We start from the raw sequence: 16,334 nt of genomic DNA, 5'->3' as shown, positions 1-16,334 counted from the left end.
TCAGACTAGTGTGCATCTTTCCAACAGTGTGTCACTTTATGGAACCACATACACAAAAGGCATGGTTTTGGCCTACGGGTCTACTGCAGGACTTCCAGACTTTGTTGAAGTTCTTCAGATAGTTGTCATCAAAGACCATGTCTATTTTATGGCTAAAGTATTCATTTCCTGGTATGATGAGCACTTTCGAGGATATGAGCTAGAGAGTACAGAGCTTGTAGTTTTTGTGAAACACGAGGATCTCGCTGACGTATGTCCACTTTCAGACTACAAGGTTGGAGGAAAGCGTATGGTGATGCTGAAGCGCCATATTTGTCTGGAATAGGTAAATGTTTGGTGTACAAGTGGTGCTTATGTACCTTTTTTATTTTCTGTCAATTATCTGAATTCTTTTCTTCAAAACCTAATACAGTGCCTTGCGAAAGTATTCGGCCCCCTTGAACTTTTCGACCTTTTGCCACATTTCAGGCCTCAAACATAAAGATATAAAACTGTAATTTTTGTGAAGAATCAACAACAAGTGGGACACAATCATGAAGTGGAACGAAATTTATTGGATATTTCAAACCTTTTAAACAAATAAAAAACTGAAATATTGGGCGTGCAAAATTATTCAGCCCCCTTAAGTTAATACTTTGTAGCGCCACCTTTTGCTGCGATTACAGCTGTAAGTCGCTTGGGGTATGTCTCTATCAGTTTTGCACATCGAGAGACTGACATTTGTGCCCATTCCTCCTTGCAAAACAGCTCGAGCTCAGTGAGGTTGGATGGAGAGCGTTTGTGAACAGCAGTTTTACGTTCTTTCCACAGATTCTCGATTGGATTCAGGTCTGGACTTTGACTTGGCCATTCTAACACCTGGATATGTTTATTTGTGAACCATTCCATTGTAGATTTTACTTTATGTTTTGGATCATTGTCTTGTTGGAAGACAAATCTCCGTCCCAGTCTCAGGTCTTTTGCAGACTCCATCAGGTTTTCTTCCAGAATGGTCCTGTATTTGGCTCCATCCATCTTACCATCAATTTTAACCATCTTCCCTGTCCCTGCTGAAGAAAAGCAGGCCCAAACCATGATGCTTCCACCACCATGTTTGACAGTGGGGATGGTGTGTTCAGGGTGATGAGCTGTGTTGCTTTACGCCAAACATAAACGTCTCTCCCCCCACCTTCTTCCACATGTTTTGTTTTGTCTCCCAGGTGGCTTTTGGCAAACTTTAAACGACACTTTTATGGATATCTTTAAGAAATGGCTTTCTTCTTGCCACTCTTCCATAAAGGCCAGATTTGTGCAGTATACGACTGATTGTTGTCCTATGGACAGAGTCTCCCAGCTCAGCTGTAGATCTCTGCAGTTCATCCAGAGTGATCATGGGCCTCTTGGCTGCATCTCTGATCAGTCTTCTCATTGTATGAGCTGAAAGTTTAGAGGGACGGCCGGGTCTTCGTAGATTTGTAGTGGTCTGATACTCCTTCCATTTCAATATTATCGCTTGCACAGTGCTCCTTGGGATGTTTAAAGCTTGGGAAATCTTTTTGTATCCAAATCCGGCTTTAAACTTCTCCACAACAGTATCTCGGACCTGCCTGGTGTGTTCCTTGTTCTTCATGATGCTCTCTGCGCTTTACACGGACCTCTGAGACTATCACAGAGCAGGTGCATTTATACGGAGACTTGATTACACACAGCTGGATTCTATTTATCATCATTAGTCATTTAGGTCAACATTGGATCATTCAGAGATCCTCACTGAACTTCTGGAGAGAGTTTGCTGCACTGAAAGTAAAGGGGCTGAATAATTTTGCAAGCCCACTTTTTCAGTTTTTTATTTGTTAAAAAAGTTTGAAATAGCCAATGAATTTCGTTCCACTTCATAATTGGGACCCACTTGTTGTTGATTCTTCACAAAAAATTACAGTTTTATATCTTTATGTTTGAGGCCTGAAATGTGGCAAAAGGTCGAAACGTTCAAGGGGGCCGAATACTTTCGCAAGGCACTGTATATTCCCAAAATCTAAGGTGCTCGCTAAACAATGCATGACTGAATGCATAAATAACTAATTCCAATTAATTCATTTCTTTTTAAGGCTACATCATCAAAATGGATGCAGCTGTAAAAGTTTCGAATCATCCTGGATCATGAAATAAAGAAACTGTGTCTTCCTGGAATACCACTCACAGTGCAAGAGTTGGAAACGGCAGTAAAGCAAGCATTTGGGATCTCAGGAGAAATAAGCCTACAGCACAAAGACCCAGAGTTCGATGACTTCTTTACATTAAGCTCAACTAATGACCTTAAAGATAAGGACACACTGAAGATAGTGTATGTACCACCACCTGCTATAGTTTTTACTGCTGTTGACTTTCCTGAGTCTTTGACAGGAGATTGCGCTGCCTCTCAATCAGTGCTAGAAGATGACTCTGTATCTCAACCATCCACATCAAATGACTCCACCTCTGCACAATCTGATGACACAGTAGAACTCAGGCCCCGTACTACTGGAATGCACAAGCCATGGCCTACTGAGTTTCCTGTTCCTAAGTTTTCATATAACACAGAAGTAGCACTTCAAAACGGCCATGAAAATTACCTCAGAGATGGGTCCCTTTTGTGCAAAGAGAAGTTTTTTCCTGTAGTTAAGTCCAACATTCTGGAGTGTTTAGCTGAGGTCATGTTTTCTTACACTCCCTACCCAAATGATGCACAGCGGTGTGAAGTAGTAGAGGCTCTCATAAAACGGCATCCATGTTTGAAGGAGCCAGGCTCTTTCAATGGTCTGTATGGATGGCAACAGAGCCTGAAGTACAAAATAGGAAATTACCGAAGCAAACTTCGAACGCATGGGATTCCAGAACTATTGGTTAACTCTCTACAGCACAAATCTCCTGGAGACAAGAAACCAGCCAAGAACGTAAAAAAACCAAGAAAATCCGAGGTGAACTACCTTCCCCCTCTTCCTGCAGGGGAAACAGAAGATTCCCTTGAGAGTGTCAGGCAGGAACTGATATCTGAGGCTAAGAAAAAGAATAATGGCAGAGTTATAAATGAGATGATGTCCAGAACCTTTAGTTTCCGAAGACAGGAGATTGTAGGCAAAGCCCCGGGTGTTGCAGATCTGCTAGAGAGATGGCCTGCCCTCTTTGAACCATCCCAGGTAAGCTTAAATCAGCAAAGCTAAGGAGCTAAATTAAATAATTGGTCATGTACAGGTATGGCTGAAGAATTTAGTAGTTAGTGCAATGTTTTTTATTTATTTATTTATTCAGGGTTTTTTGTTTTACACAGTCTCTCAATAATGGTTAATGGACTGCATTTCTGTTGCGTTTATCTTGTCTACCGACATCTAAAAGTGCTTCACATTTATGCCTGCCTCCCATTCATACATTTATATCTAACCAAGATGTCATACTTCTGCTTACAGATCAATGAAGAGTTTCGGAGAATCAATGGCATATCACTTGAGCCGACATTCATGTCACAGTTGGACAAACGCACTCCAAAGATGTTGTCACTTTTCAATTCAAAGGGCGGAGCTGTCGGTCAAAGAATCAAGTCCCAGATGTTGGAACTCATCCAGGTAAGAAGATAATATGGTCTTGTTATGTAAAACATTTTCTAAAACTCTGTAGTGTAGTAAGTGTTTCACCCAGAAAAGTTGTTTAGCCCGATGGCTAATGTCTTTTTTTGACGAGGGTCTGGATTGGACCAGTCACAGACTGATGGCTGGACTAATGTAGAGCCCAGTAGTTTCTGTGATACCAGAATCATGGACAACATTGCGAAAATTGAGAATTTAAAAAACCTATAACCCAGATTCCATGACTACGTTTAAATTTCCCACTGAGCCACCCAACTCTAACTGTAGTTAAAAACCTGTCTTAAAAATAGATTAAAAAATAATTTGCAGTGACTTAAACCTGGTTGGGGGCAATTTAGGCCCGGTGGGCCACCAGACTTGCAATATACTGGGGGAAACCCTAAGGCTTTTTAGCTCACACAGCCTGTAAATAGAAATTATGTTTTAAACCATGCCTGTTCCTGACTAATCAAAACTTTTGTAATTTAAGAATCATTTGACGAGGGCAGTGACGATAATCGCATCATGAGGGGACACGTCATCGCAGCATTTTTTTATGTATTTATTTTACTAGATTTTTTTTTTGCTGGTGAAAGTTACAGGAGTGCAAATGCCATGTGACATGAAACATAATGAACACAATAATTGTTTGGTTGTCATTGGCAGACTTTTACCCTATATTCAAGAGATACTAGAGAAAAAAACTAAGCTTTCAGCTTTGCACAAGAGGATGGACAGTCCATGTGGGGGATTTCTGTTGTGTATCCCAATATTATGAATAATTTCTACAGGAAAAAATGTATACAATAAACGGTAGGGAAGGCAAAAACATTTCTCTGTTCTCAGCTGAGGTAGACACATTAATGTTACCGCTGCAGTGTTTTACCATTGCACTTTATTTTTATTTTAGCCTGCATGCATGTTTTGTAGCCGAAAATAGAGCAGCTTATATTGGTAGTGAGAGCAACAAGTTAGCGGACTGCCGTGTCGCCCTCTCTGCTCTCTGTCTGCTCAACTGCTAAGACTGGTGTGCTATGAAGCGTCTGCCCTTGGCAAACTTTTTTTTTTATTGACAAAAGAGAGAGGAGAGAAGAAGCGTGACCATAAATGACAGCAAAATGTAGTAATGACTTACACTGAGCTGAAATGGAAACACTTTGCTGCAACATATCTTGTAAGGTTTAAACCGATGATTTTTCGGGGGTAACGCACTTTACTATACCGGCAGTTTTGACATCGGATGAAGCCACTGTGTCTTGAGAAGCTCAAGCTTGTTGTTTTATTACACTTTTAACTCACTTTTGCTAAGTCTTTTTCCTCTCTCTTTTCATCACAGCCGCACTCATACGCTACTCTCAGCGCTCTCTCTCCTTGTATGACCACACAGGCACTGACGTCACTCACTTAAGGCACCCTGCCATTCTCGCTCTAACTTGCACTACTCCCGTAATAGGGAGTTGTGGTTTACCGCCTTATCGCAGTGATACGTTGCTACCTTACCGTTAGGGCTGGGTATCGTTCAGAATCTTTCGATCCGGTGCCAATTTCGATACCTCAGTTTCGATACCGATTCCTAACGATACTTTTTTCGATGCCATATGTTTTAAAATCCATTTCAACATCAACAAAAATACATTAAAACGCAAAGCTTTTATTTTCCACCTTAATTGTGAATCAAAACAGTTATCAAAATTTAAAAAAATCTAAAACTGCTCACTCAGAGTAACATTAATAAAAGTGCCTTGCCTTGCAAGCTCAACCTGTCAGTCAGTCATCAGGGCAGAGAAACCACCGTTGTGGCTGCTTGTAAGAGGAAGTGTAACGTCAACAGTACCCGCGTCCGCTTTCGCCATTAATATCATATCGCAGCAAACGCGCTGTCTGCGTGGAGTTTTAAAAAACTGTAACCACACTTGAAACCAACCGTGACTCTCTGTGACTTCAACAAAACTGCAGACAGTTTACTCCATCCGCACCTCTCCGTGTGCGTTTGTGTGTCGGTCGGAGCTCCGCTCTGTGTAATATGCAGAGAGGACAGATAAGCTTGCGCTTACGCGCTAAGACACTTTTGGAACCGAAATTTGGCACCGAAAGATGAAGAATTTTACGATACTCATAGGATTGGAATATTTTTTTCGATACCATAAAAGTATCGACGTTCGGTACCCAGCCCTACTTACCGTAGTAACAAAAAATCCATACGTCACAGCCCTAAATTACACTTATTGATTATTCATTTGACACTTTCAAATGGTTTATCAGGACATGCCACACTTAATATAATTCTCTGTAAACAAATCTAAACTTTCATATCAAAATCCCAAATTGAAATGTAAAAAGAATGAAGAAAGACATTGGTCAGTACAAGTTATTCATCCTGTCCTCTGTCCTCCCTCTGCTGCTGCTGGGATTTACTGCTTACAGCTGGTAGTAGGGCTGTGACGGTATGTAAAGCATCGGCTTAAACCTTAAAACATAAGTTGCAGCACCGTGTTTTCATTTCAGCTGAATGTGGGAGCCTTTACTGCGTTTTGCTGTAATTTACGGTCACGCCTCTTTCTCTCCTCCGTTGATATTTTACAGACAGTTCAGAAAGCTCTATTGTAAATAAAGTAAAACAAACAAGTACTGCAGCGGTACTGTGTACACCTCATCTTAGAACGTAGAAATTTCCTTTCCTTTCTTACTGTGTATTATATTAAACTTTATATCACAAGTACTCGAGCCTAGAAGTAATTCATAATAAATCTGACACAGAATAAATCAACCATATATTAGACGGTCAAAGCTGTCAAAGAGATGGTTGAACAACCAATGACGGCAATACGTGTTAGAGAACTTGGCATAGTTTTTTGTTTTCATTCAGTTACTAAAACACTGTGAAAAACAGGTGCAGGAAGGAAGGGAGAAATCCTGAAATCACAAATTAATGTAGCCTGATAAAGTAGCCTGAGTTAAGAACTACCGCTTTAAAGAATGCTGTCTCTAATACTGCAGTTGAAAAAATAGTGGTAGTAGTACAGGTGTGTGAGTTGTGCTGGTGTCATCAGGCAGTGAATCAGTTTTAATTTGTGATAGGATCCATCTGCCTCTGAGGAGAAAAGACGAGAGGTGATTCTGAGATGTCTGACTGAGTACATGGGGGAGAGCCAAGAACAACTGATCAGTGAACACCACGTATGTGTAAGGCATAAAGCTATGTGTGTCTGTCCGACTAACCGTCTAACTGATCACCGGTTTTTGATCAGTATTTTTAAGAAAATGTCTTAATCTATTGATATGTGGTGATTTAATAGGGATTATCATTGCTATAAAACTATATATTTACACACTGCAGATAAGTGATAAACAGGTATTAATAATGTTATCATGAGAAATTAAGATTGGCCAACACAGCACGGTTGGAGCACAGGAAAGCTTCGATGTGTAGCTTACATGTGACTGGGACACTGGTAATGTGGTCTTCAACTTTGGTTAATCAGACACTTGAACGCAATATGATTTGAAGCTAAACAAACTTTACATCTAGTGTTTCAAAAACATTACTGCAACAAGGCATAGTTGAATACTTGATTTTGATTGGTCAATCACTTCATTCTGCGATCTGCTATTTCTATATAACAGACCATTACCAAGTATAACAGATAGTTGCAATGGAGTTGTGATTATAGAAGGGTTGACTGTTTTTTAAACAAATAAAATCATTTTTTAAAATCAATATTTGTGCTCCTATGGAGCTCTAAGGGAAAGAGCTAACAGAGCATTAGTTAGCTCCATTGTTAGCTCATCAGTGTGACCTGGCTTCCTCCAGAGAGTCGTGCTCATCAGTAGTAAAGGTAACCGTCCCGACCGAGTAACCTCTATGAGTAGCCCAGTTATAAGCTGTGGGATAATGTAGAGCGAATGTAGAGCTATTATTATCTCATTACCTGTTTCTCTAACCAGACTCTTACATTTTTTTGTCTCCACCTATAGAGTTGTGATGAAACCGAGGTGTCCGCTGAACTCAGCGATTGCATAATGAAAGTTTACATGTGCCATCAGCCCAATGCCATTGGCATTGTCATCGAAGGACATCCAGTGGTCAGAGGTCTTAACAACTTGTCACAAGCATGCTGCCTACTGCTTGGACTTACTTATTGCCTGGATATGAAATATCCACCAAAACTGCAGCACACATTTGAGACGTACCAAAGGCTCTTTGTTGGAATAGACCCCATGCGCCCTAAACCATCATCTAAATACACAAGTCTCCTCAACAAGTTGTCTTAGATGACTTCTTGTCACTTATCTCACCTTGGTAGGTGAGACTACACATACTTCAGCATAATAGCATAATGTGAAATGTTCAGGGTGGTATATTTTCTGAAGTTAATATAATCATGCTTAGTTCAACTTGTTCTGTTTCATACTATTTAGTTGATACTATTGACATTTAAAAAGAATTCTCTTCACCAAAACTCAATGGCCTTTTCAGTCATATCATTGTTGTGCCTTGAAACTAAATTGACAGGTAACTGTTCAGTTTGTCATGCTACGTGATGAAGTCTTTTGGCAAGTTTTTCAGGTAATAGAATTTCATTGCATTTGTGTTCATTCTAATGTGCCTTAAATGAAAACTGACTTAACTGTTTACTAGTCAATCCCTCATGAGGTAGATACACCTACTGTGTAATTCAGCAGTTCTTTAAACAATTTTAAATATTGTTATTGCAATTTTAATGGGATGTTATGTCTCACAATTACCTTTTTTATTGCAGGAAAGTTCACATGTATGGCCTGTTTTGTAATAGTACTACTAGTAAATGGTACTGTTAGAATTAAAAATGTTGAAACAATGGGTTGTTTAGAGATAAATAAATTTTATAATCTTAAATCTGCCTTTCCATGTTGTTCTTAATATGAAATTCTCGATGATGATGATAGAGGATTTAACAATCAAAACGTAGTGCTTGGGATATAGATATGCATTTTTATAGCTGTTATTGCAGCATCATTGATCTACCAGAGGTTGTAGCCTGGACTCATTGTAATGGAGTTCATTCACACATGTGATTAGGTTAATTTTACTTATAGAATTAACTTATTGCAACTTAAATTATATGTTGCTACAATTAACCTATACTCATTTTAATTGTTTAATATCATGTACAAGTGAATTACGTTTACTAAGAAAATGAAGTTCATCTAACTAAATAATATCAGTAATAATAGTTAAGTCAACTTGATTTAGCTGGGTTCACGTTACATATTGTTACAGTGTTCATGCTACTTAAAAAAGCCTTGAAGTAAAATGCCCAATGAAAACTCTTACCTCACTTTTTATAAGTAAAACAAAGGTATTACTTTTTAGAGTGTAGGAGGAGTTCGTTTAAGTACAACATGTGGAAATGGCCAAAATCGCACTAATTTCGAACTTTGAAATCAAAATGGCTGACTTCCTGTTGGGTTTAGGGTATGGCTCCAATACATTTTTTTAACTTTGTAGGGGGCGCTAGCGAGCCATTTTTGGGCAGCTATTTGCGAAACCCTTAAAATACGTAAATTTTCACCAGACTTGATGAAACAGCCAAATTTGGTGAATATTTTTTTTGAATATGTTAAGCCCCTCAAAAAGCCAATTCATTTGACGAAATAATAATTCTTTCAGTTTCAATAGGGCCTTCGCCGCTGTCGGCGCTCGGGCCCTAATCACTATTTCTATACCAGTAACAAGGCTCAAAATAGCCCCACCCTTCCACGGTAGCATAATGAGGGTCCTTACATGTAAACTGAAGCATTGAGAACTTTGTAAGTCAGGGCTCCAGACTAACTTTTTGCCTTGGTTGCACTGGTGTGCCTAACTTTTTTATTTAGGTACACCAGCACAAAATTTAAGTGCTCCCAAATTTTTCCTTGCATCGCCGTTAAAGCTGAATAGCGATGCAAAATATATAGCTCTGTATTTTTTTACAAAGTGGGCTAAATGTTCAGTTTTAAGTCAAAGCCACTTTTCACAAGCTCTTTTATTAAAAGAGATTGTGATTAAAATAAAATGCAAAGACAGGGTTTCCTTTACCAGTTTGAAAATATACAGCTGCAACACATGTAAATGAAAGTTATCTGAAATAAATAGCCCAAGATATATACAGGGCTGCACGATTATGGCCAAAATGATAATCATGATTATTTTGATCAATATTGAGAACACGATTAATTTTCACATAGGCTAATTATAACTGATTTCACATCCATATTGCGCTACATTCCTCCTTGGTTGAAGGATACTATGAAGCAGTATGCCATTTCAGCTGTTGTGGGACCGCTTTCCACACATGCGCATTTGTCGTGAAAAGATACAGGCAACGCAATTTTCTGTTCACATTAACGGCGCACGTTAAAATCCAGTGCCAATATGGCACCGGTGCCCGGTATCTACCGGATGAAATAGCAACGCGGATTACGGTGCCACTTAAATGTCTGTGTTGCGCTCTGATGCTCCAAAACAGACGTTAGAGGCAACAGAAACATTGCTGCATGTCACGCTAGTAAACACTAATAACACGTTACACAGCAGGTAATGTTAGCCTAGCACTAGCTACAGTAAACACTAATAATACGTTACACAGCAGGTAACATTAGTCTACCATTAGCTAGCTACAGTCAACACTAATAACACTTTATACAGCAGGTAACGTTAGCCTACCGTTAGCTACAGTAGTAACAGGATTAAACCCGGCTAAAATGCTAACAGCTAAACGGTGTAGTGTGACTGTATTCCAACAGCGGGACATACAACAGTCTGCCGCTAAAGCTATGACCTAACAGACACAAACTAGCACTATGGTCACTGCTGTTGTCTGAAAAACAACACTGACGGGACAAAAATGTTGCATTTACTGGTAAACTGGTAAACCTCAGGACCGACTTATGACCGACTGCTATCTGTTGTGGAATTTTCCTCACGTTACTCTGTCCTCTGTGACTGTCTACATCTAGAAACTAAGCTGAGCGGTGCAGGGAACAACTCTGATTGGCTCATGGAGGCACGTGATCAGACAATGGTTTACGGAGCTATGAACGGATTGAATCATTTTAAATATCGCTCGATCACGTGAATTTGATCGTGGGAAGCCAAAATCGTGATCGTGATTAAAATTCAAATAATTGTGCAGCCCTAGATATATATATATATAATTTAACATATATATACATATCTCTGAGAAAGCTCCTTCACTTGTTTTCAACAACAACAACAGACTGATTAAAAGAGAAAGAGGACGCCCGGATAGCTCAGTTGGTATATATAAAGGTTCGACTCCGACCTGCAGCCCTTTCCTGCATGTCATTCCCCCCTCTCTCTCCCCTTTCATGTCTTCAGCTTTCCTATCAAAATAAAGGCCGAAATCTTTAAAAAAAATAAAATAAAAAAAACCCAGAAAGACATAGGGAGACAGAGGGAGAGAGGGGGAGTGTGATGGACTGAAGTCTATGCTACTCACAGAGTGACGGCTGACTCATTATGAATGAGTCCAGCACGGGTCGAATGCGCTTTGGCGGGTCAGCGGTGTTACACACATGTTGTGTAGGCTATGAAATGTCTGTATCGTCACTGCGCTGCATTTTTATGAACTATGATATTCTGGCCATGGGTCACATCTGTCGCCCAGGTCCAGCAGGCTCCATCTTGCATGCTCTATTACTCAACGAACTGAAGTAAGTTGCATTTAATAACTTCTAATGTGTTTTTTGCCATTGCGGCCGCAATAACAGAGAGTTACCAGCGGAAACACTGGTACCAATACAGGTTTCTCTCTCATCCTTAACAATATACAGCTGTGTTAATAACAATTAAAACTGTAGACAAAGTCAGCAGTTTGGACCAGCGGCGCTGTGTCTCTCATGTTGCAGGGGAGCTATGTGTGAGTGAATGGGGGCGGGGCTGCGCGGAGAAGAGATCCAAACACAGGCACGGCTTTACAGAAGGAATGGGTCATGTAACGCAACATTAAACCATATCGATATGAACGACATTGCTTTGTTCATGGAGAGGCAGCGGATGCAAGGACGTTAGGTGCATCGGTGCGACCTAGGAAAAATCTTAGTCGCACCCTTACAAATTTTGGTCGCACTCTAGAGCCCTGTAAGTGTACAGACAGTTTATTAAAAAGATAGTTTAGAAAGACTTGTACCTTCACGTATACAGGCAGGTGCCATCTTGGGAAAACTGTCACGATCAGTCGAATGACGAATGCTGTGAAACCAGTAACCAGTAACATAGCTCAAGCACGGCGTTCGTTGTGCGCGGTCGTCAAGATCACGCACAAGTTCATAGGTCGACGCTTTGAAGGAGCTGCAGCTTTTCAAAAACTCACAAAAATCTTTTAAACGGACCGACAACTGCATAGCCTATTTCTTGCATAAAATGTTTTCAGTAACACATTTCGGTAAACTATTTTCGTAAAAGAAGAGATTGCTTTCCAAACAAACCGCTATTATGAAGCATCCCAGATGTTAGAGCGCAGATCTTTGATTATGTCACACTACAAGAGGTAAAGACTCACGTTCATCGATCCCGACCCTCATATTTGGGCACAACTCTGAACGTTTGTCTGTGACGTGTCTGTTGGGTCAAAATCAGGCTGAATTTGTGTAGTCTGATCCTGGCATTAAACTTAACTCCATAAAAGCCTGAATCCTCCCTAAAACTCACAAACATTTATAGTCTGAGAGGAAGCTACGAATCACATCCAATCTTCTAAACTTGCATAGTACAAAAAGTAAGTTGATATCCATAGCCTGGCTTCAAATTTATAGTAATTTCTAGAGATGTCAATGGTGAACCTTCCCTCGTGGCTCAACAATAAGTTAATAGAAAATTTAATTTTATATCCACAGCTCAATAGCAAATTAGTGTGTGTTGACACTAAAAGTGATGAGCAATGATTATGGGAGCAGTGGTTTATTGATAATAAAAAGGCCATGGGGAAACATGCTGAGAGAGACTGATTGAATTGTTCTGTGTAAAGGAAGGCGCTGCAGTGAAGCTGGGAAATTCTACACAGAGGTTTGAAATACAACACGCTCTGACAGATGTTTTCATTTCATCTGCAGACTTTTTTTCACAACACATCTAAAATAGACTTGTAATGGATAAAGGTACCTGTAACCCATATGAAATATAGGGTGACTTAACTCATGGGAGTGCAATACGCTGTCTGCGCATCTAAAAAGTGCTACATAACTAAGAGTGCTACGTGCTGTCAGCAATTCCTTTTCCGCTGAGATTCCTTCATGTGTACACCTGCTATGAACGACGAAGCAATTTATGGTATGAAACGCCACAGAATAGACCTAAAGTTTTGATTATTTCTATACGACAACACTCCTTTATCAGAATTCCAGCTGAACAAGAGGTAGATATTACTGTTGAAGAAAGTCTGGTGAATTGAAGCACACATGCTTTTGTAATGTAATTTTATTTAAACAGGGACAATGCACAATTAAACATTAAGACTTGTACCAGGTTGTAGCACAATTGCTCTTTTCTGCCCACAGTCACTGGGCAGGTAGGTAAAACAATAAATATTCAATGCAAGGGAAGTAAAAAACATCAGAATATACCATTTTACAAACATATTCACACCTAATTTACAATAATACAAATGTGCAAGTTGCATCAATGGGCTCAATCGTTCCCACATCCTAAAACCAGACTGGAGGACTCAGCCCCTGTGGACTAACGGTATTTGGGCCACTGTACAGAGTTTGACTGGAGGACGGTGTGTGTAAGTTTTGAAATCAACCGTTGGAGGGACACCTAACCAGACTGTAAGGAATGATGAATGCTGGCTACTCAGTCTACAATCCATCTACAATCTTAAATCGGGCTGAAAAAAAGGGAACCATCACCTTATCGTGGTGAAGAGGTTTGTGTGTCTCTATGAACCTGAGGGCTGTGTTGTCTGGAGCTTTGTGCTCCTGGTAGGGTGTCCCAAGGCAAAGTGGTCTCAGGTGAGGGGCCAGACAAAGAATGGTTCAAAAACCCTATGAGTGACCAAGGTAGAGATGGAGTGACCCTGCCCGGAGGAAGCCCGGGGCCCCCGCCTGGAGCCAGGCCCAGATGACAGGCTCGTCAGTGAGCGTCTGGTGGCCGGGTTTGCCACGGAGCCCGGACGGGTACAGCCCGAAAAAGCTACGTGGCCCCCATCTCTCCATCCCATGGGCCCACCACCTGTGGGAGGAACCGCTGGGGTCGGGTGCGCTGCCACATGGGTTGCAGTGAAGGTCAGGGGCCTCGACGGACCAGACCCGGGCAGCAGACGCTGGCTCTGGGGACGTGGAATGTCACCTCTCTGTGGGGGAAGGAGCCGGAACTGGTGCGGGAGGTGGAGCGCTAACGGTTAGATCTGGTGGAGCTTAACTCTACGCACAGTCTCGGTTCTGGAACCATAGTCCTGCATAGGGGTTGGACTCTTTTCTTCTGTGGAGTTGCCCAGGGTGTGAGGCACCAGGCGGGTGTGGGGATACTCACAAGCCCCCGGCTGAGCGCCGCTACGTTGGAGTTTACCCCGATGGACGAGAGGGTCGCCTCCCTACGCCTGCGAGTTGTGGGGGGGAAAACTCTGACTGTTGTTTGTGCATATGCACCAAACAGGAGTTCGGAGTATTCGGCCTTCTTGGAGACCTTGAGTGGAGTCCTGCATGGGGCTCCAGTGGGGGACTCCATTGTTCTGCTGGGGGATTTCAACACGCATGTGGGCAATGATGGAGAGACATGGAGAGGCGTGATTGGGAGGAACGGCCTCCCTGATCTAAACCAGAGTGGTTGTTTGTTGTTGGACTTCTGTGCTAGTCATGGATTGTCTATAACAAACACCATGTTCGAACATAGGGATGCTCATAAGTGTACTTGGTACCAGAGCACCCTAGGCCAAAGGTCAATGATTGATTTTATAATTGTTTCATCTGATCTGAGGCCGTATGTTTTGGACACTCGGGTGAAGAGAGGGGCGGAGCTGTCAACCGATCACCATCTGGTGGTGAGTTGGGTCAGGGGGTGGGGGAAGAATCTGGACAGACCTGGTAAGCCCAAACGGGTAGTGCGGGCAAATTGGGAACGTCTGGAGGAGGCCACTGTCCGACAGACTTCCAACTCACACCTCCGCTGGAGCTTTTCGTGCATCCCTGTGGAGGCTGGAAGCATTGAACCCGAGTGGACAATGTTCAAAGTTTCCATTGCTGAAGCTGCGGCGAAGAGTTGTGGTCTTAGGGTCTTAGGTGCCTCAAGGGGCGGTAACCCACGAACACCGTGGTGGACACCGGTGGTCAGGGAAGCCGTCCAACTGAAGAAGGAGTCTTTCCGGGATGTTATCCCAGAGGACTCCAGAGGCAGTTGCAGGGTACCGAAGGGCCCGAAGGGCTGCAGCCTCTGCCGTGAAAGAGGTAAAGCAGCGGGTGTGGGAGAAGTTTGGAGAAGACATGGATAAGGACTTTCGGTCGGCACCAAGGTGCTTCTGGAAAACGGTTCGGCACCTCAGGAGGGGGAAGCGGGGAACCATCCAAGCTGTGTACAGTAAGGATGGGACACGGTTGACCTCAACTGAGGAGGTAATAGGGCGGTGGAAGGAGCACTTTGAGGAACTCCTGAATCCGACTAATACGCCCTCTATGTTCGAGGCAGAGCTAGAGGATGATGAGGGATCGTTGTCAATTTCCCAGGCGGAAGTCACTGATGTAGTCAAACAACTCCACAGTGGCAAAGCCCCTGGGATTGATGAGATCCGTCCAGAAATGCCAATCCGGTCTACGTGTGTTTCATGGATTTGGACAAGGCATATGACCGGGTTCCCCCAGGAGATACTGTGGGAGGTGCTGCGGGAGTATAGGGTGAGGGGGTCTCTTCTCAGGGCCATCCAATCTCTGTACGACCAAAGTGAGAGCTGTGTCCGAGTTCTCGGCAGTAAGTCGGACTCGTTTCACTTGAGGGTTGGCCTCCGCCAGGGCTGCGCTTTGTCACCAATCCGGTTTGTAATATTTATGGACATGATATCAAGGCGTAGTCTGGGTGGTGAGGGGTTGCAGTTCGGTGGGCTGGGGATCTCATCGCTGCTCTTTGCAGATCATGTGGTCCTGATGGCATCATCGGCCTGTGACCTTCAGCACTCACTGGATCAGTTCGCAGCAGAGTGTGAAGCGGCTGGGATGAGGATCAGCACCTCTAAATCTGAGGCCATGGCCTCAGCAGGAAACCGATGGAGTGCCTACTCTAGGTAGGGAATGAGTCCTTACCCCAAGTGAAGGAGTAACTTTGGGGTTTTGTTCGCGAGTGAGGGGACAATGGAGCGGGAGATTGGTCAGAGAATCTGCACAGCGGGTGCGGTATTACATTCAATTTATCGCACCGTTGTGACGAAAAGAGAGCTGAGCCAGAAGGCAAAGCTCTCGATCTACCGGTCAGTTTTCGTTCCTACCCTCACCTATGGTCATGAAGGCTGGGTCATGACCGAAAGAACGAGATCCAGGGTACAAGCGGCCAAAATGGGTTTCCTCAGGAGGGTGGCTGGCGTCTCCCTTAGAGATAGGGTGAGAAGCTCAGTCATCCGTGAGGAGCTCGGAGTAGAGCCGCTGCTTCGCGTCGAAGGAGCCAAGTTGAGGTGGTTCGGGCATCTGGTAAGGATGCCCCCTGGGCCACCCTCCCTAGGGAGGTGTTCCAGGCACATCCAGCTGGGAGGAGGCCTCTGGGAAGACCCAGGACTAGGTGGAGGGATTATATCT

The 16,334-nt window shown here is 42.7% G+C and overlaps 1 protein-coding gene across 1 annotated transcript; it reads left to right on the top strand.

Annotated features, from left to right (window-relative positions):
• Positions 1-2,672: 2,672 nt before the first annotated feature.
• LOC120553766 lies at positions 2,673-8,299 on the top strand. Its single transcript, XM_039792461.1, has 4 exons — positions 2,673-3,155; positions 3,423-3,578; positions 6,657-6,755; positions 7,554-8,299. Exons 1-4 carry the CDS (start codon positions 2,673-2,675, stop codon positions 7,848-7,850), a joined length of 1,035 nt encoding a protein of 344 aa, XP_039648395.1. The 3' UTR covers positions 7,851-8,299.
• The last annotated feature ends 8,035 nt before the right edge of the window (positions 8,300-16,334 follow it).

This window comes from Perca fluviatilis, chromosome 23 (assembly GCF_010015445.1).
Source record: "Perca fluviatilis chromosome 23, GENO_Pfluv_1.0, whole genome shotgun sequence".
NCBI classification, from domain to species: domain Eukaryota; kingdom Metazoa; phylum Chordata; class Actinopteri; order Perciformes; family Percidae; genus Perca; species Perca fluviatilis.
This window is presented reverse-complemented; position numbering and strand designations above follow the sequence as displayed.